General features: G+C 43.4%; 1 protein-coding gene and 7 non-coding genes across 9 annotated transcripts; 1 reads left to right on the forward strand and 7 right to left on the reverse strand.

Annotated features, from left to right (window-relative positions):
* Window positions 1–8438: 8438 nt before the first annotated feature.
* Window positions 8439–13908, forward strand: HEBP2 (heme binding protein 2). 2 transcript variants are annotated; one of them, XM_068141370.1, is made up of 5 exons: window positions 8439–8551; window positions 11015–11099; window positions 11454–11589; window positions 11824–11989; window positions 12589–13908. In XM_068141370.1, exons 2-5 carry the CDS (start codon window positions 11025–11027, stop codon window positions 12761–12763), a joined length of 552 nt encoding a protein of 183 aa, XP_067997471.1. In that variant the 5' UTR covers window positions 8439–8551; window positions 11015–11024; the 3' UTR covers window positions 12764–13908. The 2 variants fall into 2 exon arrangements, with proteins under 2 accessions (XP_067997471.1, XP_067997470.1); XM_068141369.1 differs by having other exon boundaries at window positions 8442–8547.
* Window positions 13909–14018: 110 nt separating this feature from the next.
* On the reverse strand, window positions 14019–14094 carry LOC137442687 (small nucleolar RNA SNORD47). The gene has a single exon (XR_010987740.1). It is a non-coding gene; the product is annotated as a small nucleolar RNA SNORD47 (small nucleolar RNA).
* A 1050-nt stretch (window positions 14095–15144) lies between these two features.
* On the reverse strand, window positions 15145–15223 carry LOC137442681 (small nucleolar RNA SNORD79). Its single transcript, XR_010987734.1, has one exon. It is a non-coding gene; the product is annotated as a small nucleolar RNA SNORD79 (small nucleolar RNA).
* Window positions 15224–20210: 4987 nt separating this feature from the next.
* Window positions 20211–20296, reverse strand: LOC137442689 (small nucleolar RNA snR60/Z15/Z230/Z193/J17). The gene has a single exon (XR_010987742.1). It is a non-coding gene; the product is annotated as a small nucleolar RNA snR60/Z15/Z230/Z193/J17 (small nucleolar RNA).
* Window positions 20297–20459: 163 nt separating this feature from the next.
* Window positions 20460–20544, reverse strand: LOC137442690 (small nucleolar RNA snR60/Z15/Z230/Z193/J17). Its single transcript, XR_010987743.1, has one exon. It is a non-coding gene; the product is annotated as a small nucleolar RNA snR60/Z15/Z230/Z193/J17 (small nucleolar RNA).
* A 334-nt stretch (window positions 20545–20878) lies between these two features.
* On the reverse strand, window positions 20879–20960 carry LOC137442680 (small nucleolar RNA SNORD24). The gene has a single exon (XR_010987733.1). It is a non-coding gene; the product is annotated as a small nucleolar RNA SNORD24 (small nucleolar RNA).
* Window positions 20961–21199: 239 nt separating this feature from the next.
* LOC137442693 (small nucleolar RNA SNORD75) lies at window positions 21200–21261 on the reverse strand. The gene has a single exon (XR_010987746.1). It is a non-coding gene; the product is annotated as a small nucleolar RNA SNORD75 (small nucleolar RNA).
* A 679-nt stretch (window positions 21262–21940) lies between these two features.
* LOC137442688 (small nucleolar RNA SNORD74) lies at window positions 21941–22019 on the reverse strand. The gene has a single exon (XR_010987741.1). It is a non-coding gene; the product is annotated as a small nucleolar RNA SNORD74 (small nucleolar RNA).
* Window positions 22020–22480: the final 461 nt, after the last annotated feature.

The following is a 22480-nucleotide window of genomic DNA, read 5'->3' on the forward strand; positions in this document are numbered from 1 at the left end:
TGCTCCCTGCATGCAGCCCCCATGGCTTTGGTTTTGTTCTTCAACCTGTGGTTTTATCAGATGTATAGCATGCACAGTGCAAAGTCTGAGTCCCATGGCAGACAGGCACCTGTGCACAACACAATCCTCCTCTGTCCCACCAGAACCACTGCTGGTCCAGAATCCAAGCCTTCTCACAGCAGATGTGACCAGCAGACCACTAGCAGCACTTCTAAAGGACAAAGTTGGGTCCTGCACAGGGTTGAGGCTGATATTGAACAGACTCAGAAGAAAAGAGGTTGTGAAAAGCCATATGAAATGCACAGACTGACCACCCAAAAGATATCAATTGGTCTTTCTTGATTATGCCCCAAAGCCTGCAGCTTGCAGGTCTCCTGTGGTCCCAGTTTGCATTCTAGGGAAAACAATGTGGGTTTCCCACACTCACCCATTAAAACAGGTGCAATAAAACATTCACATTTTGAGATCTTCCATCAAAATGTGTCTGGACAGCATCCAGTGCCTGCAGTAGGGACGAATCCCCCATTGTTGTGTGCTGTGGGACCACATTTTTCATGTAGTCGCAAAATAATCTTAGGGGTTTGGGTTTGTGGTATTCCTCCTCCACTCCAAACTATGCTCACTGTGGGCTGTGCACATGCAGAGGTCACTTTCCCAGAGGGTTGGCTTTATTGAAAAGTTCTCACAAAGCACATGTATTTTTATTTTCTTTGAGGCTCAGAAATTTCCAGAATTTCCTCTTCTCCATGTTCTTCCATCCCTATGAGCAATTTCTCTTTCTCTAGGCTGAGCAGTCCTAGCTCTCTCAGCCTCTCCTTGTAACAGAGGACCATTGACCATCTTCAGGGCCATTCTCTGGACTTACTCTGGGAAGCCTGTCTTCCCTTTGGTGTGGAGACCAGCTCTCCAGTTCCATCTCACCAGAGCTGAGCAGACGCTCCTTGACCTGCTGGCAACTCTTTAGTAATGCAGGATACTGCAGGGTCACATTACTGGCTCATGTTCAACCTGGCGTCCACCAGGACCCCTAGGTCCTCTTTGGGCACACTGCTTTATAGCCAAGTGGCTCCCAGTCTGTACTGGTGTATGGACTTATCACTTCCCTGTTGCAAGTCCAATGACTCCACCTCCCTTTGTTGAAGTTCATTATGTTCCTTTCAGTTAATTTCCCCAGCCTGTCCAGGTCCCTCTGCAAACTTCCTGAGGGTACTCTGCTCCATCAATGTGGTCATGAATGAAGACCTTCAGCAGGCCTGGTACCAGAAGAACACTGAACTTCTTGAGGTTTGACGATAATTCAGAGCTCTGCAGTTCAGTATTTTAAGAGTTTTAGAGTTACTCTATGCTGTTGACAGCTTCTGAGATATGTTTTACAGTAGCTTGAAGTGCTTTAGAGCTGCTTAAAACAGTCTGTAGGAATTACAGATTGGTCCAGAAGAGTTTAAGAACTGCTTAGATCTCTTAGAGGAATTTCAAAGATGTGTAGAGGAGTTCAGAGCTGTACAGCAGAGATTTAAAGGCATTTTAGACATATTTAGAGACACATTAGTGAGCTTATAGTAACATAGAGGAGCTTTAGGCATTTTACAGGTGCTCTGAAGAGCTTTAGAAGGAGTTTACATCTATTTCAAGTGTTGTAAACGCCTGTAAAGGAGTTTTGTCATGCTTTGCAAGATTTTAGAGCTGCCTAGAAATGTTTATAGGGGTTTTAGAAGAGTTGGATCAATGTAGAGCAGTGTGGAGCTGCTTAGTGCTGTTTGAAGGATTTCAGAGAAGTTTGAGCAGTGTTCCTCTCTATACAGGAGTTTCAGAACTGCATCAATGAGTTCTAGAGCAGTTGTAAGGAGCCTGAGAGGGGCTTGACAGCAACTTTATAGCATTTTGCTGCTGCTTGAAGTAGTGTGGAGGAATTTTAGATACTGTTTAGAAGATTTTGAGAGAGGTAGCGTGGATGTTTTAGAAGAATTTAGAGGAATTCAATAGGGCCTTGAGCAACCTGGCCTAGGAGGTGTCCCTGCCCATGGCAGGGGGCTTGAAACTACATGATCTTTAAAGTCTTTTCCAAACCATTCTGAGAATCTATGAGTTTATAGTCTCTCACCTTTGTCTATAGCTGGTTAGAGGAGATTTAGAGCTGTGTAGATGGGTTGTAGAGAAGTATAGTGCAGGTTAGAGGTATTCTGGAGCTGTTTAATGATGTCTGGACTGGTTTAATGGCACCCTGGAGTGTTTCAGAACCAGTGAAATGATTTAAGAAGGTGTAATTTAGGAGGTGTAATGACAGCTCTATAAGAGCTCATCATAGGTGTTTCATAGCCGTCTGGTGGTATTTTAGAGAGGTTTAGAAGGATATTCAAGGATTTTTAGAGGTCTCTAGAAGAGTTTAAGAGATCCAAAGGAAATTCAGGGATCTTCAGATCAATAGAGAAAAGTTCTACATCAGATGAATCTGAAGGCTGCTTAGAAGAGGTTTAGAAAGATGTTAGTGCAATTTAGAGGACCCTAACACTCTTGAAAGGGTTAGTACAGGTCTTCAGAACTGTTTTGTGTGCTTTTGAGGAGTATGGAAGAATTTGGAGTTATTTTTCATATCTTTAGAGCTGTTCACAGAAGTTTAAAGGTGTTTTAAAGAGGCTAATAAATTGTTAGGGATGCTTAGAGCCATTTAGTGGCAGGTTAGAGCTGAACAGAAGAGTTTTAGAGTGATTTAAAGATCATTTTTAAGTGTGTGGAGGGATTTGCTTGGAGGAGATTGCTCATTGCAGCAGTAGAGGTCCTTACAGCTCTTTAGAGCCAATTTAAGTACTTTTAGAAGAGGTATACAGCTGTTTAGAGCTGCCCATAGGAGGTTGAAGTCTTATAGTAGTTCAGAGATATTGTAGAGTCGTTTTAGGATTGTTCCAGCCCATCGTGCCCCCACTTCACTGCTGGTTCAGGGTCAAGACTGTCTTCTCATGCTTTTCAAAGCCACAATCAATATTTCTGACTGCCTTTACTGACACTGACCCTCTCCCTTATTCCTTGGGTGAGGGTTTCGTGTTTCAGAGTAGTCTGCTTACCTTTGGAAGAAATGCCATTAAGAAAATGATGGTAAAGGTTCTAAGATTCTGCTATTTACACTGATAAGGCCCTGTGTGAATACTGTGCTTCAGCCAAAAAACATACACAAGTTATTCCGCAGAGGTTTAAAGAACAGCATAGGTTGAGTTCAGCAGTACTACATAGCATATGCCTCCTCTTCATGCCTCCTGTAGTCATCAGCAAATGCACTACAGCATGTCCCACTCATGCTATTCTCCCAAGTGCTACAATGATGTGTGAGTTCAGTCTTAAAGATGAAAGAAGAAATTAGTGTACTATCACCATTTAAAATACTTCCTCTCCTTTATACTCATTTCCAGTGCATGTTTAATGCCAAATACATCCTTTCACTGGAAAAACCTCACAAACATTTAAGGCAGGCTTAAACAGCTGTGGGAATTTATATTTGGGAGCATCTGAACACAAGAACTCATATTCAGGTTCCAAACTCCGCCTTGTAAATTTTGGGGAAGGCAGAAGAAGAGTTTAGGATGCAGCTGCAGCATGACGTGTGCTGACCGGAAAAGCGCCTTCCCACATACCACTGCAATAAGCAGGGAAGTGCCAGCGGTGCCAAAGCTCAGAAGATAATAAAGGCACCCGGGAAAACAACAGAAATCAGTTGCTCTTCCCAAAGCAAGTGATTAAAAATAGAGTTTTATAGATTTATGCATTTTTTTCTAAAAAGAATGAACATGAAAGTCAAAAGCTTGCCTAAAGAACTCCGTAAGGTCATTTAATGTAGGGAGCTTATAAATCCTTTTTTGTTGCCATGTGCCAACACACTGGATTCACATATCTGTTAAGAGCTCTGTTATCCAAACAACTGATTTGCTGAGGCAGTTCAACTGCTGAAGCAAAAGGCCCTGCAAGCATCCTCTAGACCTTTTTATTCTTGCTGTGTTAACACTCCCAACGTTTTCTTTGATGACTACAACTTACCATCCCTGTCCTGCTTGCCCCAAGTCACACTTCTCTCTTCTGGTTGGGCATAATGAAACTATAGTTTTGATTCAGTTTCTCTCTGCAATAAATAAATAAATGTATCCACATAAAATTTTATTTCAAGGACAGAACCAAGTCTATTTTCAGAACAAATACAAAGTACCAGAGTCTAAATGATGGCAGAAAATCAAAAAGCAACACCTATTAAAGTGATGTTAAAATACCATCTTGGCTGGCTGGTATTCAGAAGTGCATCATCTCAGAAGCTGACATCATGTAATTTTATGTAGAGCACCCGCCTCATGTTTCTTTGCTCTAAATCTAAAGGTGCAGAAGAAATACTGACCTCTCAGATTGCAAATCAGAGTTTTAAACTGTTCAGCTGGATATCAGTTCTGCTTAGAAGCCAACTGAGCACAAACTGGAGGTTCTTCCTAACTTAAAACTTTCTTAACTGTCCTAACACAGACATTCAGACTGCATAATCCAAGATGTGGATTTTTCAGATGTTAAGATATTTAAATGTTTAATCATTAACAGTCATCTAATAGATACCATGATTAAGTGTAAAACACTAAAAAGAACTATCACGGTACACTGGATCCATTAGTGAGCTAAGGTATCACTGGCAAACGAGTTTGAGTCTTTTGCCTTAAAGTAAAGCCCACCTCTGAACACAAACAACAGTGCCATCTGCTGCAGAATGCATCATGGACTCATCTTGAGAAAGAAGACAAAAAAGAGACCAGGTTCTTAAAAGAAAAAATCTATCTCTGGAGGCCTTACTTTTATAATCTAAATAACAAGAGTTGCCACCAAAACCACACATCCACTGCTAAAACCCCACTCTTAGGAGATGGGAGAAGTTCTGATATGATCCATACTCATGTAACTAAGATCAGAAAGAAGCTTGGGAGACACACCCTCAGTGAGGATAACTGGTTGATTTGTGCTTGAGTGGTGAGTCAATAAGCCGGAAAGAGAACACTTTCCTACAGCCATGCATCACTAATGCCTGCAGGCCAACAAATCCATCCATGATTTGACTGCAAGGGCCTTGTACTGGATTCCTCATTTTGCTTCTGCTTCACATAACCCAGTATGTACCACAGTGCTCCTCAGCTCATACTCCTGAAGAGCCACTGCAACAGACACACCTCTAGCAAGAAGCTTACCCGTTCAGTTTCAGTTACCTCTTCATGTCTTTTGGGAACATTTGATTGCTTTCAAGAAATAAACTTGCCCGGTTTACAAGGGAAAACATGGACTCTCCATGGAACAGTACTATAAGTACCTTCAAGTTCCTACAGAAGATGGTATGGTTACACTTCATTTTCTTTGCTGGAAGTGAGAATAAGACCTAAAAAGGAATTTGCTAGAAGGCTTTCCCTTCTCTGAGGAGATAAATTTTCAGAAAACATCTAACAGCATATGAAGACAGCTTTACTGCCTTGGACTATTACTTATAGTAACTACAGTGACATCACATGCTCAGCTTCTGTATCGTGAAGTAAGGGCTTCTGCATCATCTGATGCGTGTGTGGTTACAAAAGCAAATGCCATTTATAAGTGAAGAGTCTTGGGGTTTTTACATCAAAATCACTATCAAACACAAGGCTAACTGATGCTCTGACAGACTTAGGCAGAAAGGAAGAACTGCCTGGAGCAGCTGGGTGGAGACCACTTGTTAGAATGGCCAAACTGTAAATACATGTCCTTCTCTGTCCCTCACACACACATTTTTGTCATACTACACTATAGACTTGTGACTTACAAGAACATGAATCAAAGTTGTCATTAACCAGACTGCAAGAAAACATATTTTCCTGAGCTTCTCCAATTCCAGTGAAAAAAAACCCACCTTTTTCTTGTGCAAGCAGTCTGCTCGCCTCTGGGGATAAAGACAACTTGCACCACACTACCTGAATCCCACCGCAGCTGTTGCAATGTTGCTGCAGAGCAGAGGTAAGCAGTTTTGGTATTTAGCATGTTAGTCAAGCTCTTGTCTGGGCTTGTTACAGTTAGGATCTAGAGAGGTAAAAAGGGAGATCACAGGTGATAATATCACAGGCTTGTCCTTCTCCAACAGATGATAGCCTGAAAAGCCATTACTGAGGTTCATGAGGGTGTTGTGCACACAAGTGCCTGGTGAAAACAGCTGTTAAGCTACAAACTGTATGCTTTTATGTGCCCTCTACTCCCCGAGTTTAAGACAACAGTACAGAGAAATACTGCTTTGTCAGCTCTTCTAGAGAATAATTATTGCCTGTTTAATTAGTACATTTAGGGCTTCCCTGTGGGGAGCAATTCTTTGTATTAGAGGTATGGCATGTGGCATTTATGTAAGCACTATGCAGTACATTATGGAGGCTTCAAACCTGGAAGTGTTCAAAGCCAGGATAGATGGAGCCTTGAACAACCTGCTCTAGTAGGAGGTGCACCCTGCCCATAGCAGAGGGGTTTGAACTAGATGACCTTTAAGGTCCCTTCCAAGCCAAACCATTCTATAATTTTATGAGTATGAGCCTTTAGTAGTGCCTGTTTGTTTCTTTTCCCCATGCACTAGAGACAGGCAAGCAAATTAGCAGTATCCATATGCTGTTGAAGTTCCCTGTCTTATGTTCCACAAACTACTGGGACCTCAAGATCTTAAACCAGTTAGCATAGTCTCCCTCTCTGGAGATATTCAAGACCTGTCTGGATGCGTTCCAGTGTGACCTGGTATAGGTGGTCCTGCTCTGGCAGGGTAGTTGGACTAGATGATCTTTAGAGGTCCCTTCCAGCCCCTGACTTTCTGTGATTCTGTGTTTTTCCCATATTTGGAGGTACCAGCAAGCCTAAGTGCCTGCTTCCATCCAAATCCTCTCCTCACTCCCTTAATTACATACATTTTGGGTATGCATACAGTTATGCACAGAATACATGTCCTCATGCCCACGTCTTCCAACTGCTGACATGTTCTCAATGTGTATGTGAAAAATGAGAGTGTTGGAAAACATCTCCCGGGAAAACACTGAGGATTGTTCTCCAGCCTCAGGCTGCTCCACCAGGAACAGTCAGCGCTTTGTTGGGGACCTCAGCTGGACACACACAAATTGACTGGGGGTTTGTTCTGGGCCTCTCTCCTTCAGAATCCACAGTGGGCTGGTGTTTATCTACGGATTAATTGCCCCTCTTTCAAGGGGTAAATTTCTTGAGATCTGCCAAACTGTTGTGGCTGGGTATAATTTTTGACATGGGCTCCTCTAGTCTGGAGAAAATCATTACTAGTATGCACTTGGCAGAAATGTTCAGGTGAAAGTAATCTAAGAGCTAACCTTACCTAAGTACCTGCCTTTGCACACCCGTGGCTCCTGAGCAAAGATCTTCTGCTTCTGCAAATTGCCCTGCAAATTCTCCTGCTTGACCCAAGCAGAACAGATAAAATTGAGAGTTTACTCCATAAAATAAAAGCACAAAGCAAGGAGAGAACTGCATTTCAGACCTTAGCAAGTTCTAGCAGGCTTTGTGAGTAAACCACTCTCCTACACCACCCCACTTCTGTGGCTTTAGAAGCTCTGTAACTTTACAGATACATTTGCAATTGCTGTTTGACGTGGCTTGGGCTTTTGTTTATTCCCCTTTCTGGCACAGCAATGTACTGCACAGCACCCTGACAAAGTTCCCTACAAGCAAAGTGTGTTTCCTGTTAAAAGTCACTCCCAGCTATTGATTTCAAACGTCCCAGAGAGCTTAGCTGAATTTGGCTGCAAGGAATTTGCACCAACTATGACCAGCATGGGAGCTGTTCTGAAAACTCCAACTGCCAAGTTTAATCTGCCCTATTGTGCTGGTACCCGAGTATGTCTGGAACTGCAGAGTTCAATGGGCCGCCCAGCTTCACTCTGTGTTATTACAGAGCTATTTCACAATAGCTTTGTATAACCCCTTTGTGCTGATATCCAAGGACTAAGGGGGCTGATTAGCCTCAAATGCTGCTCCAAACAGCTGGCCATTCTAGAACACTGTCTGCCTTTCATTGCAAGCCAGCAGAAATCGCGTGAGGATGGCCCTAGCTTAGCTTGCAGCCAGATTTCTACCTACCATTTCACCCCAGGGGTTTAAAGGAAAAGCTGTCATTCTGTACCATCCCTTGCATCTAATCTGAGTCTAGGTGGATATCTTATTTACATGGAATTCTTTCTTCTGAAGCACAAAACCTGCCACTGACCCCAACACAAGGAGGCACAAAGCCTCCCCTGGAAACCAGGGGAAGTTACACAAGGGCGCAAAACTGTTTATGGAGCCAGATCACACACTGGACCCAGTGTTGCCTCGTGGGCAGTAGGCTGGGCTTTCGGCATTTGCGTGGGAGCTCACCAATGAGCCCCAGAGAAGGCTACAACTCTCCTGGTTTTTGTAACAGCATCCTCCTCCAGCATGGGCGGGGTCTGAGGGAACCAAAATAAACATGACACGCAGCCACTATGTGCAGCCCCAGAGGAATAGCCTGCCATAGCTAGGAGGAGGACAGCTTGACCTGTGAGTATGTCTGCTTTCTCCATGTTCCTAATATAACTAGTAGCTTATGGAATGGCACGTTCTGGCTATGTGTACATCATCAGTGTGACCTGTGAAGGTACCTGCTATGCTCTCTGTCCCTTTAGCCCATGTGTTAACAGCCAAAGAAGCCTAGACACACCTCAGCTTTCCTCTAGATTTATAAATTAATTCTGCTCCAAATACTTGAAGGATTCTTCTAATTGTCTTCTGCCCTCCCAAAGCTTTGTTTTATCTAATTCAAAAATACTTGGACATGTGGTCGCTAACAGTACTGGCCACAAAGTTAGAAACCCCAGAACTGTGGGAGATTTAACCAGCAGTTCAGAAGTGTGTCAGGGAGGGGTTGGAACCGGCAAGTGTAGAGACAAGCCAGCTCCTACAGCAGCTACTGCCACAGCAGGTGTTGCAACAGAGGAATGCTTAGTTCTCTGCTTTCTAACCTACCCAGGAACACATGAAAAGGAGAAATGTGTTTTGTACCAATTTGTAGCAAAGAAAAAGCAAAGCAGCAGCCTTTCCCTTTGAAACGGCCATGGATAAAATAGTATAAGAAATTCAATTGCTCACTTTTGCTTCTAATAAAACTACTGGACTCCTGCTCTGTTGTTATGCTTTACTGATTTGTAAATGCTGAATATCAAGTGTATTAGAATACAAAGGTCCAGCTTTTAACTGACAGCAGTTCCTGGTGACCAGTCCTGGAGAAGACTGCTGAAGATGTTGTACCTTCAGGCAGGGACAGGGAAGGAGACAGCACTTGCTTTAACTGCTGGCACCTGTTCCCTGCTGTGTGGTTTTCTGATCTTCCCTTGCTCTAGAATGAAGGCTGAAGGAGCTGCTTGAAAAAGCTCAACACACAAGCACTTGTGCACTACTTATTTCAAGGATTGTAAGTGAAATCAGTGCCAGTGAGGGCTTGGGCTTTTTCCTATAATAGCTTTTCAACCTCACAAGCCTCAAAGAGAGAATTCCTTGTAGCCACTTCTAAACCAGGCTACAGAAGGGGATTGATAGCATTCAAGAGCAGTCTACATAACAACATGGAAACAGACAAGAAAGTAGTCAGGTAGCACAAGGCAGCTCTGCATTTGGCAAAAATGGCCATCCACAAATTTATTAAAGCCAGTGTACCTTAAAGACCAGGAGGTGTGACATGGTCTAGCACCAGACTTAGTAGGAGACAATGTCTGGACTTGATCTTAAAGGTCTTTTCCAACCAAAATGATTCTATGACATGTTGTGAACAAGATCAGGGCACCTTCAGTAATAAAACCCCATGAAAAACAGTAGAGCCACGAATGACAGAACAGTGGCTTCTTGTGTGGTCAGCTATGAACAGATGAGGAGGCGGAGATGAAAAATAACCTCAAAGTTTGTCCTCTTACCCAACAAATACCCAATTGTTGCACTCTGAGAAGATAATGTACCACCATCTAATAATCAAGACAATTGTTGAACTAATGATGTACCATCACACTTTTAACCAGATACAATAATTTCAAGACTGATTTTGGTTATTTCCACTTGTTTCATTTTGGGACAGTGAAGGTGAGTGTTTCCATGTGTTCAGCTTTTTTCTCCTGCCTGAAGGCTACTTAGCCATGTATTCATAAATACAGAAAAACTCATCTATTCACAAGACTCTAGGCCTAAGGGCCTTTAAGAAGGGTATCAGCTATGATAAGAAGCATAATGAAGTCACAGGCACAGTCCATGCCAGAGCATCCACCCATCATCACAAACACCTTTACATCCAGCAGTAAAGCATTTGAAATCCTTAAGTCCCTGTTACAGATAGTTATTCACAGATTTCCACAAAACTCCACTTGCAATATCTCAGAACGTGTTTTGCAGCCAGCAGTGAAGGCAGCATATCCTAGATAATGAACACAGCCTAGAGACATCTTCTTAGTCTTGGTTCTGTTGGCTCCTTCCAGGCTAAAAGGATTTCAGCCCTTCTTGCTGAATTACTGAAAATAAACAGTGGAATCTAGGCCTTTCACATTCTCAGGGACAACTGTCCTGGAGAATGAAACAAATTGGCTTTTGGCCTGAATTTTTCCAGTCACTTCACAGCACACTCAGCATTACTGAAAGGTTGAAGACCAGAAGCTGAGAAACAGCTGGTTGGTATTAGGCAGAGAAAGCACTAGTATTAAGTGATAGAATGAGAGGAAACAGCCTCAAAATGCTCCAGATGAGGTTTAGGTTGGACATTAGGAGTAATTTCTTTCCTGCAAGAGTGGTCAGGTATTTGAACAGGCTGCCCAGGGAGGTGCATCCCTGGAGATGTTCAAGAAATGCCATGGCACTTCAGAACATAGTTTAGTGGCCAGGGTGGTATTGATGGTTGGACTCAATTTTAGAGATCTTTTCCAACAGAAGTTTATGATTATGTGATTGTATGATTTATACATCACTGATTGGAACCGTGTTTGCCCTTCAGCTCTGGCAAGATGATCAAGTCATTCAAGCAAACGTTTCTGTCCCTGGATCTGCAGTCCCCACGGTGGAGTTCAACAGAGACAATGGTAATGTCTAAAGGCCAGGGCAAGAGAGCTCACTACAGGCAGGGTGATGTAGTGCCAAGGTAAATTTGGCATTCTGTCTGATGAGCATGGAAGAACTGGAACAGGACACTGTTCATACCTAAATACAAAGCAAGAGAGGAACTCATAAGCTCTGAGGAGCTCAGCTCGAGGCAGAACAGCATCCTTTCACGAGTGGGGCACTAGTTTGACATTTGGGGTATGCCTGGAGTATGCAAAGAGGTTGCCCAGTGTTACTCAATTACAACAGTACTTTCATACAGATTTGGGAAAAAATATTAATTTACATAGTATTAAGATTATCTCATGGTTCCTGTGACTTTTGCTGCCTTTCAGGCAAAGGACTATGAACTGCGGCAGTATGAGACAGCCAAGTGGGTCAGCACAGTCATTAAGGGAGAGACCCAGAAGGAGGCAATGCGCCAGGGCTTCTGGAAACTCTTCCACTACATCCAAGGGAAAAATGAGAAAGGTATGAAGGGTTCTGAACTGCAAGAGGCACAAAAGGGAGACAAAGCTGAATAGTGCAAGACAGAAGAGCTGGGACACAGCAGGTTCCTTCTCCTGTACTAACACCTTTATGGCTCTTCAGCCATTTAACCTTTGAGGCTACTTCAGTTTCTGCTTTTAGGCTAAGTCCGTATAACCATTTAAACCAACATCTAGCCTTTACTACAGCTCAGAAGACTCTTCCTCTCTCCTCTAGAAATGAAGATTGATATGACTGTGCCAGTGACATGCCTGGTAAAATCTGGCTGTGCAGACTTCAAGATCTCTTTCTTTTTGCCACACGAGCATCAGGACTCTCCCCCACAGCCCACAGACGCAGATGTGTTTGTTGAAGAGCGCAAGGCAGCAGGCATCTTTGTCCGGTAAGCTACAGCAGCACAGATGGCAAATGAAGATAGCTAGTGAAAGAGGGTCAGGTATTAGTCTGGACTACACTCAGATTTTGACTGTGCATATAGCCTGGTGCTCAGAGCCTTGAGAAGCGAAGCTTGAGGATTTGGAAGCCTTTTTAGGATTGGGTGTCTTGACAAGCACAAAAAAAGCCAAACTTTGAAACATTAGTTTTTAAGCACTCAGAAATGCAACCTTCAGAATCCTCCTCTGTAGGGCACACCCTGTGCTCAGAATATCAAAATCACTCAAGCCCCATTTATTCAGGGTCTCAAAGTCACACACAAGAGGAAAAGCACCTCAAAGTCACATTTGCCACAGGTAACAATGTTAGCTAATGCTCTCAGAATTGCACTTGTTTTTAAATCCTTAAAGTGACACAGCCAAAATTTACTCTGCAGTTCATTTAGTAACTCCAAACTGCATCAGAAGTGCTCAAATACTTTATGAAGGCCTGAGGTTTCCTTTAAGAAAACCAAATCAAAAGCAGGGACCAGAACTCTTTAACATCAGAAAAAATTACCAAATCCACACACCCCAAAACCAAAAAAAAACCTTTCACTTCTACTAGGTCCTTCGGTGGATTTGCCTCCCCAGAGAAATATGCTGAGGAAGCTGAAGTCTTGTCCAGAATCCTAAGAAACAGAGGCCAACCATTCCATGAAGACTTCTTCTATACTGCAGGCTATGACAGTCCCTTCAAGCTCTTTAACAGGCACAATGAAGTGTGGTATTTTAAAAAGTAATATGGTGTGGGGGGGAAATATTAAGAGGTTACTAATCAGCTCTGGATGAAAACAGATCTTATTAATGGCTTTTGCTTTACTGCAGAAGGTTTAATTTGCACATGGACACAGGATCATGTCTAGGATGAAATGTTACTCTGGCTAAAAAGGTTTCAGCTCTTCCTAAAAGATTTAATCATACCAGCTGGAGTGGGAAGGAGATGGGAGAAACCTATTCCCCTTACTGAAAGGTTTGAGGGAACACAGAAAACACTCCAGCAGAACAGTTTGCATGTCCAGTTTTACTTCTTACTGCAAGTGCTACAGCAATAGCTCAAGTGTTATGAAGAGCAAGTTCTTCAGAGCTAATTACCATATTGTTCTCACTGAAGATAAATGAGGGAAATCAAATGGAAACCGATCTTAGCAGGCCCTGGTGCCTCATATGCAGCAACAATATGATTTAAAAATTTATCAACCCCCCCCCAGCTTTCCACTTTTTCCCTCAGAGGCTGGACACACTCTTGCTCCAGACTAATGCCAGTGACCAGGTTAGACCAAGAATCCAGTGGGAAAGGGTTAACAAGTGTCCAAGCTGCATGCTTATACTGTGCACATCTGTGCCTGAAGATGCAACACCAGACTTAATGGTGGCCTGTAATTTTAGGAGCAAATACACAAGTAGTGTTTCTCATCTATAAAACACTAATTACTTAGGTTTTTTTATCTTTGTTCAGGTCAGGTCAACTGCAGTTTGCATTCTAGCAACACCTGACATTTAAGACACTTGCAGGACTAGCATTTAAACTACTTGCAGCTTTTATGAAGTAGCCTAGAAGCAGTTTATAGCAAGCTGTTCAAGTCAAAGCAGTTCAAAACAACAGGTAGATTTCACAAAGCTTTATTGGTTCCAATCGGTTGCAGGCAAGCACTACCAGTGTGGTAAAACACCTTTGGCTCTTTTAATGCTGTTCATGCAAGTGTAACCCGTTATTCTGCCATCTTCCACCTATTAAGACAGACATAAGAACCACTGTAAGGCACCAAACCAGTACAAGCAGCTTACTGGGAACAACTCAGATCTTAGGTATTCATCTCTGTTCAGAAAGAGAGTTCAAGCTAAGGTGATCATCACTTTGTTCCCACAAATAAATTTAATTACTAGAGTTACACTCACCTCCTTGGTTCTTTGTAAAGTTGCCTCCTCACCTAAAACAAGAAAACACAGTTAACACATGCAGTAGCACAACTGCTAAAAGCTCCACAGCAGCTTTGTAACCTCAGACAATGTGGAACGGAAATGGTTAATATCACAGGAATTCATTTGGCAGAATCGAATTTCATCAGTGGCTACAAATACTCCCAAAACTCTTCACAGAATTTCTGCTGTGTGGTCTTACCCAGTGAAGCTGAAGACAGCATGGTCCTTCCCTGAGAAAGAGAGAAGTTGTTTCAGAATAAGACAAGTTTCATCTACAAAATGCTATTCATTCAATTTAACCACCGAGAGGCTGCATTTCAACTGGCAACTGAAAGTTTCAACTTGCACCCTCAAATAGGATACATAAAGCTTATAAAACCCAACAGAGTTGGATATACAGAACTAGGAAGCTTATTTGCTCTTCGACACTGTAATCCCAATAGAAAGCTCTGCTCCATGAGTTGATACCTAAAATACAAATCCCATAGAAAAATCACCTTGGAAACCCGTCCTGAAAACTGAGAAGCAGTCTGTTAGAGCAAACAAGTTCATAGAGCAAGCATCTATAGTTTGTGTACAGCCAACAAAAGATCAGCAAAAATTACTGAGTATTTCCAACCACAGCAGACAAGGTTGGTGCATTTTAAGTCAAGAGTGTGGTGGTATAGTGTCAGTCCACACAGCAGCCAGACACATCAGATGAGAGCTGTGACAGGAGTCCTGCCTGCTGCAGTATGTTTATCAATGCTGCACTGGCTAAGTGGTCTCCACTGCTTCAGCTACTTTACTATTTCCACTGTGTAGCTATCCAGAAATAAACGAATTTTCAGTCATTCAGACCACATCTTTTCATACTAAGAGATCTACAGAGTTTACCACTGACTGCAGTTTAGGAGTTAAGACTATCTGCTCAGAAAGAGCTCTTTTCAAAACAACTTTGGAACTAGGGAGAAGCACACTCATGCTTCAAGCACATATGTTTATTCCCACAATATCTTGAGTGGAAGAGTCAGAATACAAAGGGAAGACTAATTTTAGGCACCACTACACATTCAGCACAAAGACAGTATTCCAGTAGTTACCAAACTACACTTACCTCAGATGTGTCTTCTCACACACTCCCCACAAGCTTCACTCTGTAACAAGTAAAAAGGTTTTAACACATTCCTTGGCAGCACTTCAGAGTTTGTTTGAATGCAAGTACTGTTTCAGTGCAAGAGTCTTCCTCAGCCTCTTTCAGAGAGATTCCCATTGTTTTAAATGGATCATCACAAACAGTACATACTACTACATGTTCCACATTCCATTACTTTTGTTTGTTCTTAGAGGACCTGGTTCTTGCATTTGAGATCTTACCCCTCACACATCCTCATGTGCATCATACAGAAGCTCACATCTAGCCATTGAGAAATAATTTACCACACAACTTCAGCTACTGAGGCTCAGTGCTACTCCCTGCAAAAGCCCAGTCATTTTACCAACAAAGCTGAAATGTCAAAGTAATTATCCTGGCTTCAGTCAGCACAAGCTCTGCGCTGCTAGGTTACCACACATTCTTACCAACTGGAAAGTAATCATAGGAGCTGCATATTTTAACTGGTCCATACTATTTCAGTTTGTAGTTAACATTTTTAAGCAGTATTCAACAAAAAAATCTTATGGCAACCGAGAGGCAAGCAGCACACAAGAAAATGAAGTGTCAGTTCAATGCTGTTACCCTAGACCTTCAAGAACTCCTCTCATTGTTACAATCATTACCATCTTCTCATCTTCAAAGTGCAAGACAACCTCTAGCACCATGAGTAAGTGAACCCTGTAGGCTACTGGTAAGCTGTCATCTACTGGTCTAGGCAGGAAACCCCTCCAGGAACCTTCCGCTTGATGCTGCAGCTACACAGCTGCTGGCTGCTAATTGCTTCTCCATCACACAGTTCTGACTAGTCACATGCATTTTCTGGCAACTTACTTTTGCTGGCAGAACTATCCACCACTTCACAGCTTCACTGCAGCAACCCTGGAACAAAGAAGAACATTATAAGGACAGCACAGGAGCAAGCACAAGGATGAAACCCTGTCAGGTGCCTGAAGTCAGATAGAGCTAATTGCAGACCTCCATGATTGTAGTCAAGGTAGTCACATCTCATCACACAGGCAGCTCACACTGTCAGCTATCTGCTTTAAGCTAAGATTGTTGCGGGCAAGAGGGGAAATACAAATAGTGCTATCAAAGCAACGTCCTTGTGTCTCTGAATTCAAATAGAACAGAAGTTCAGCACACATCCTGTCAGGGCTGGGCCTTTATCCATCAGTTCTCCCCATCGCCATCCTCCTGTTTTGGCAGAGAGGGCAACAGCCAGCACTGGTGCCCCTTGCACCTCCCCACCCAGCTTACATGCAGTTCAACACTTCACTTCTATGCATATTTTAGTGTCAATACTTGGGAAGTTAAAAACAAGTACTTACATCACAACAAGAGACACTCTGGAAGCCTGCAAAGAAAGTTTGCTGTGAAGTAGGGTCCAGCAGAACATTTTGGCATAAAACAGTTCCAGTGAAATACTGTATCAGTGTTTAGTCAACTTTTCTCCTCACTGGGATCAGAGACCTGATTCAACATCATCTACAGTATTCCACAAAGCTTCCACCCCTTTCCACAAAAGGAGCCGAAGCCACCCCACCCCCCAGAGCTCTCCCCAATGCCCTTGAGATAATGTCTCAGGTCCAGAGACTAATGGAATTGCAGTAACATGAACTGTGTAAACATTCTGCATGGTCTGAACCAGGAAAAGTAGGGCAATGTAGGGTCTCTTGTTTGTTTGTGGGATTTGCCATGGTGGAGACTCTGCTTACCACATCCACTGGAATGTGTCGGCGTCCATCCTGCCACCGCACTCCCAGAAACTGAATCTCTGTGGTAGGTCCTTTCACCTTGTCTCGTTTGCTGGCAAAACCTGCATTCAGGAGAATGTCAATGATTTTATTACCTTTCTGGAAGACTTCCTCAGCAGTTTTACCCCAGACCATGATATCATCGATGAACTGGATGTGCTCTGGAGCACCACCTTTCTCCAGAGCATAATGGATTACTGCATGACAGATGCTTGAGCTGTGGATCCAGCCCACTGGCAATCTGTTGAAAGTGTACTGGATTCCTCTCCAGGTGAAAGCAAACTGAGGCCTGCATTCCTCTACTATGGGAATAGAGAAAAATGCATTAGCAATGTCTATGGTAGCATACCATTTGGCCTCTTTGGATTCCAGCTCATACTGTAGTTCCATCATGTCTGGCACTGCTGCACTCATAGGTCGCGTCACTTCATTCAGGGCTCAGTAGTCAACTGTCAGACGCCAGTCTCCATTCTGCTTCCGCACAGGCCACACTGGACTGTTGAAAGGTGAATGAGTTTTGCTGATGACTTTCTGACTCTCCAACTGACCAATCAGATTCTGAATGGGCAACAAAGTCAGGGTTGGTTCTGTATTGTCTGTGATGCACAGTCTGAGAAGCAACCGGCAATTTAATGTCCTGTATCTTATGTTGTCCCACAACTGCAGATTCATCAGAAAGCTCAGGTCTAGCAGACAGCTTTAATTTTTGTCCATCAATTTCTACACAAGCTACTCCAAAAGCCCATTTGTAACATCTAGGGTCTTCTTTCCCCGCAGCGAGAACGGACCTGACTCTGATCTGCTTGCCGCTGCCCCTCCCTCACTTCGCTCCCTGCCGCAGAGGAGGGGCAGGTTCCGCGTTCTCAAGCGGTACCCTGATGCCCGAGAACCACCCCTGCTTGAAACAGCAGGAGAAGGTCCGTGCCACCAGCAGCGCACCAGTTATCCCCCCACAATCCACAAGAACTTACACAGTCGCCCCAGCAACATCACTTGAGCCCCCAACTGCCAAACCCAAACCGACACCCAGAACTAAATTTAAACTCTTCCCCTGCATATCCTATATTGCTTTGTAAATATACAGCACCCACTGCTTTGCTAATTCAGCTGCGAGGTTTTTTCCCTTTCACTTTTCCGGGGGGAGGGGGGCCTTTCCAGAAAAGTGCAGGAATGCCCAGGATACTTTGCTGCACTCCCAGTTCAGAAGGTGCTTCCTCCCAATCTACCAATGAAATTAGTTTAGATCCGTCTTTTTGTTTACAAATATCCAACCACCATATTCCCTTTAAGGGGACAGCTTCAAACAGTCACAAGCACACATCCTGTCAAGGCTGGGCCTTTATCCATCAGTTCCCCCCATCACCATCCTCCTGTTTTGGCAGGGAGGGCAACAGCCAGCACTGGTGCCCCTTGCACCTCTCCCCACCCAGCTTACATGCAGTTCAACACTTCACTTCTATGCATATTTTAGTGCCAATACTTGGAAGTTAAAAACAAGTACTTACATCACAACAAGTGACACTCTGGAAGCCTGCAAAGAAAGTTTGCTGTGAAGTAGGGTCCAGCAGAACATTTTGGCATAAAACAGTTCCAGTGAAATACTGTATCAGTGTTTAGTCAACTTTTCTCCTCACTGGGATCAGAGACCTGATTCAACATCATCTACAGTATTCCACAAAGCTTCCACCCCTTTCCACAAAAGGAGCTGAAGCCACCCCACCCCCCAGAGCTCTCCCCAATGCCCTTGAGATAATGTCTCAGGTCCAGAGGCTAATTCAATTGCAGTAACATGAACTGTGTAAACATTCTGCATGGTCTGAACCAGGAAAAGCTTTTCAGATATTGAATTCACAGTACTGGCACACTGACCATAGTGCCTCAAATGGGCACATTCTACAAATCTTGTAATACCAAAACCCCCAAGGTGTTCAGTGCTTTAATTGTGAAGGCACATGCTTAGGGACCAGTAACTTTGCTTCAGATTTTCCATATAACAGAGTGATTTGCAGACCCTCTGATCTCCAAAGCCCAACTCCAAGCTGAAACACAGCATAGCCAAATGCACCATTCATAGTGCTTGGTTTGTGTCTTTGGTTTTGTTTTTTCCCCCCATTACCTTCAATTTAGGAAGGCCTTGTGTCTTCAAGATTAGTAACATATGAAGGCAGACACACTCTGTCCAGGACAGCCTGCAAATCAAGAGAACACATTCATGTAGAAGGCAGCCTTTCAGCTTTCCACATGAATTAAGAGTCTAAGGTACAGGGGCCTGCATCAGATAGGAATGCCCAGGATACTTTGCTGCACTCCCAGTTCAGAAGGTGCTTCCTCCCAATCTACCAATGAAATTAGTTTAGATCCGTCTTTTTGTTTACAAATATCCAACCACCATATTCCCTTTCTTAAGGGGACAGCCTCAAACGGTCACAAGCACACATCCTGTCAAGGCTGGGCCTTTATCCATCAGTTCTCCCCATCGCCATTCTCCTGTTTTGGCAGAGAGGGCAACAGCCAGCACTGGTGCCCCTTGCACCTCTCCCCACCCAGCTTACATGCAGTTCAACACTTCACTTCTATGCATGTTTTAGTGCTAATACTTGGGAAGTTAAAAACAAGTACTTACATCACAACAAGAGACACTCTGGAAGCCTGCAAAGAAAGTTTGCTGTGAAGTAGGGTCCAGCAGAACATTTTGGCATAAAACAGTTCCAGTGAAATACTGTATCAGTGTTTAGTCAACTTTTCTCCTCACTGGGATCAGAGACCTGATTCAACATCATCTACAGTATTCCACAAAGCTTCCACCCCTTTCCACAAAAGGAACTGAAGCCACCCCACCCCCCAGAGCTCTCCCCAATGCCCTTGAGATAATGTCTCAGGTCCAGAGACTAATGGAATTGCAGTAACACGAACTGTGTAAACATTCTGCATGGTCTGAACCAGGAAAAGCTTTTCAGATATTGAATTCACAGTACTGGCACACTGACCATTGTGCCCGAAATAGGCACATTCTACAAATCTTGTAATACCAAAACCCCCAAGGTGTTCAGTGCTTTAATTGTGAAGGCACATGCTTAGGGACCAGTAACTTTGCTTCAGATTTTCCATATAACAGTGATTTGCAGACTCTATGATCTCCAAAACCCAACTCCCAAGCTGAAACACAGCATAGCCAAATGCAGCATTCATAGTGCTTGGTTTGTGTTTGGTTTTGTTTTCCCCATTACCTTCAATTTAGGAAGGCCTTTGTGTCTTCAAGATCAGGAACATGTGAAGGCAGACACGCTCTGTCCAGGGCAGCCTGCAAATCAAGAGAACACTTTCATGTAGAAGGCAGCCTTTCAGCTTTCCACATGAATTAAGAGTCTAAGGTACAGGGGGCTGCATCAGATAGGAGCGAAAGACAGTCACCGCATGTTCACCACGGGTCATCTGCTGAACTATGCAGTCATCACACACAGCCTATTCACATCAGGGACATTAATCCAGATGCAAACAAAATAGTTGTTTACCTTGCACAGCTCATAGTTTCAAATTCCAGGGCCTGCAACAGAAGAAAAAAAAAAAGTTATTCCCTCAGCCTTCATGGCCAAGCCTACACCTCCTAGCAAGAGCTATCACAAGAGAAAGATACATCAGCTAGAAGGCGAAAGACAACTGTTTTTTTCATCACAGTATGCTTTGCTGAACTATGCCATCATCACAGTATCTGCATTGGTATAAAAACCAAGCCTCTTGTGACAGCTTAGGAAAACTCAAGTTCCCTTAATAAACTAAAAATACTCTTTTTTTACATGCTACCAAGTATTAACTGTTTCTGTGTAGTAGTGCAAATTAATCCCAGCATGATTCTCTTCCAGCCTGACTCATCCCACCCTTTCTACTGCAGTGTTTCAGTACCCTCATGGAATAAACCCCCTTGGTTTCTCACCAAGCAATGTTTCTTCTGCAAGTCTTCCAAACACAGGATGCAAATCCTGCAAGAAAAAAAGTTTATGAACAGTCCACTCAAAAGTCAAAACGCTGAGGGGAATTCTAAGCTGTTGTGCCTCAGTATGAATTTATGGTGGTAAAGGTACTCATCACTCTCGTGGTCAAGAGTAGCAAATAAGTGTCATCATTGTGGCACCAGAGTAGAAAAATGAGCTCAGGCAATAAAGTTTACTTAATAGCTGGCATTATTAGAACAAAGCTGCTCCCTAGACAAACACTGAGCACCATTATTGTTTAGTTTTCAATTTGGTTTTTTACCTTGTGAAGTAGCATCAAGTCTCCGCATTTGGTGGCAGATCTGGAAAAGATACATGTTTCAGACTCTTGTACAACTAGGGGCAGTACCTCCAGCAGTGACACTAGGCAATGGAAAAAGCCTCAGTATGGAGTTTTCAGAAATCACTTCTGTCCACTACTCTTAAAACCATCATCGGCTCTGGGGTTTAGTTAGCATTGATCACAAGAGCTACAAGTTTTCTGAAACATACATCAAGCACTTTCCTCCTACCATTTATTGATGTGGACGGCAAAGCAGCAGTGGAGGTAAAGCCAACCAGGGTACTACAGTCTGATTACAGGAAGAAGGACTACTGGTTCAAAACAGGAGTCTCACCATTCTCTTCCCAGCACAAAAAGTCACTTTAACCAGTGGAAGGGCGAGGACTTGCCTGAAGAGACACCCCAGGCTACAACTGGGTTACAAACACCAACCCTGTAATCTCTTAAGAACCAGGCTCATTGCTGTAGTAGTGCCTACACTTCATTTCTCAACTTCAACTCCTGATTTCTGAAGCAACACCTACCTGTTCAAGGCCAAAGCAGGAAGCGTGCAGCTGATGCATCTTGAACTGAAACAAAAAAGTATCAGTTAGTTTTTGTTCTTACAAGAATGAAGATATGTTCACACGTGCTCTAAAGGCAAGCCACACTTCATCTCTCTGAAGATAGAAGGCCACAAAAATAATTGCTACTCTCTATTTTTAAGCTGAAATAACGTCTGAATTTTCTATAGCTTTATTTTTAGTCTGTAAACACTGCATCAGTCCTGTACCCATTAGCTTAGCTTGACCCCTGGGAATATGAGCTATGCCAGACACACTACTCTATGATATTCCATGCCCAGCTCAGATATGTTGGCAATTCATCAGGCTCTCAGATGTCCCTACCAACATAATATTCATCATATGCAGGCATGTAGAACTGCAAGCAAGCCCTCGGATCGCTTTGTTAACATGAGGCCTTGAATTGTAGCACTGCACTATCGCCCTAAGCGCATGATAGAAGGAAAACTCTCTCCCCGTTTACTCATATGCAGGGGACAACCCCCACCTTCCCCACGCGAAAGGGCTCTCCCCAGCCTGGCTCTGCGTACAAGCATTAATCTACAGCGGAACGAACACAATGCCAGCGTGGTGGGGGAGCGTGGCGGAAGAGACCTCTGGAGATTTAGTCCACCCGCCTGCGAAAGCAGGGTCCCTCGGACCAGGCTGCCCAGGATCGCAATCTCCAGATGAGTTTAGAGTTTTTCTAGAGAAGCATTTTTCCTTCGTCCTATCACAGCACTACAACATTCTGCACCACACTTTTTATCAGCCAAAGCCAACCCCTTAAAACCTAGTGATGAATAAATAGAGTCCCCAAGCGAGCCCCCGGAA

This window comes from Melanerpes formicivorus, unplaced genomic scaffold (assembly GCF_026170545.1).
Source record: "Melanerpes formicivorus ecotype bairdi unplaced genomic scaffold, bMelFor1.0.p_v2 SCAF_7, whole genome shotgun sequence".
Taxonomy (NCBI): domain Eukaryota; kingdom Metazoa; phylum Chordata; class Aves; order Piciformes; family Picidae; genus Melanerpes; species Melanerpes formicivorus.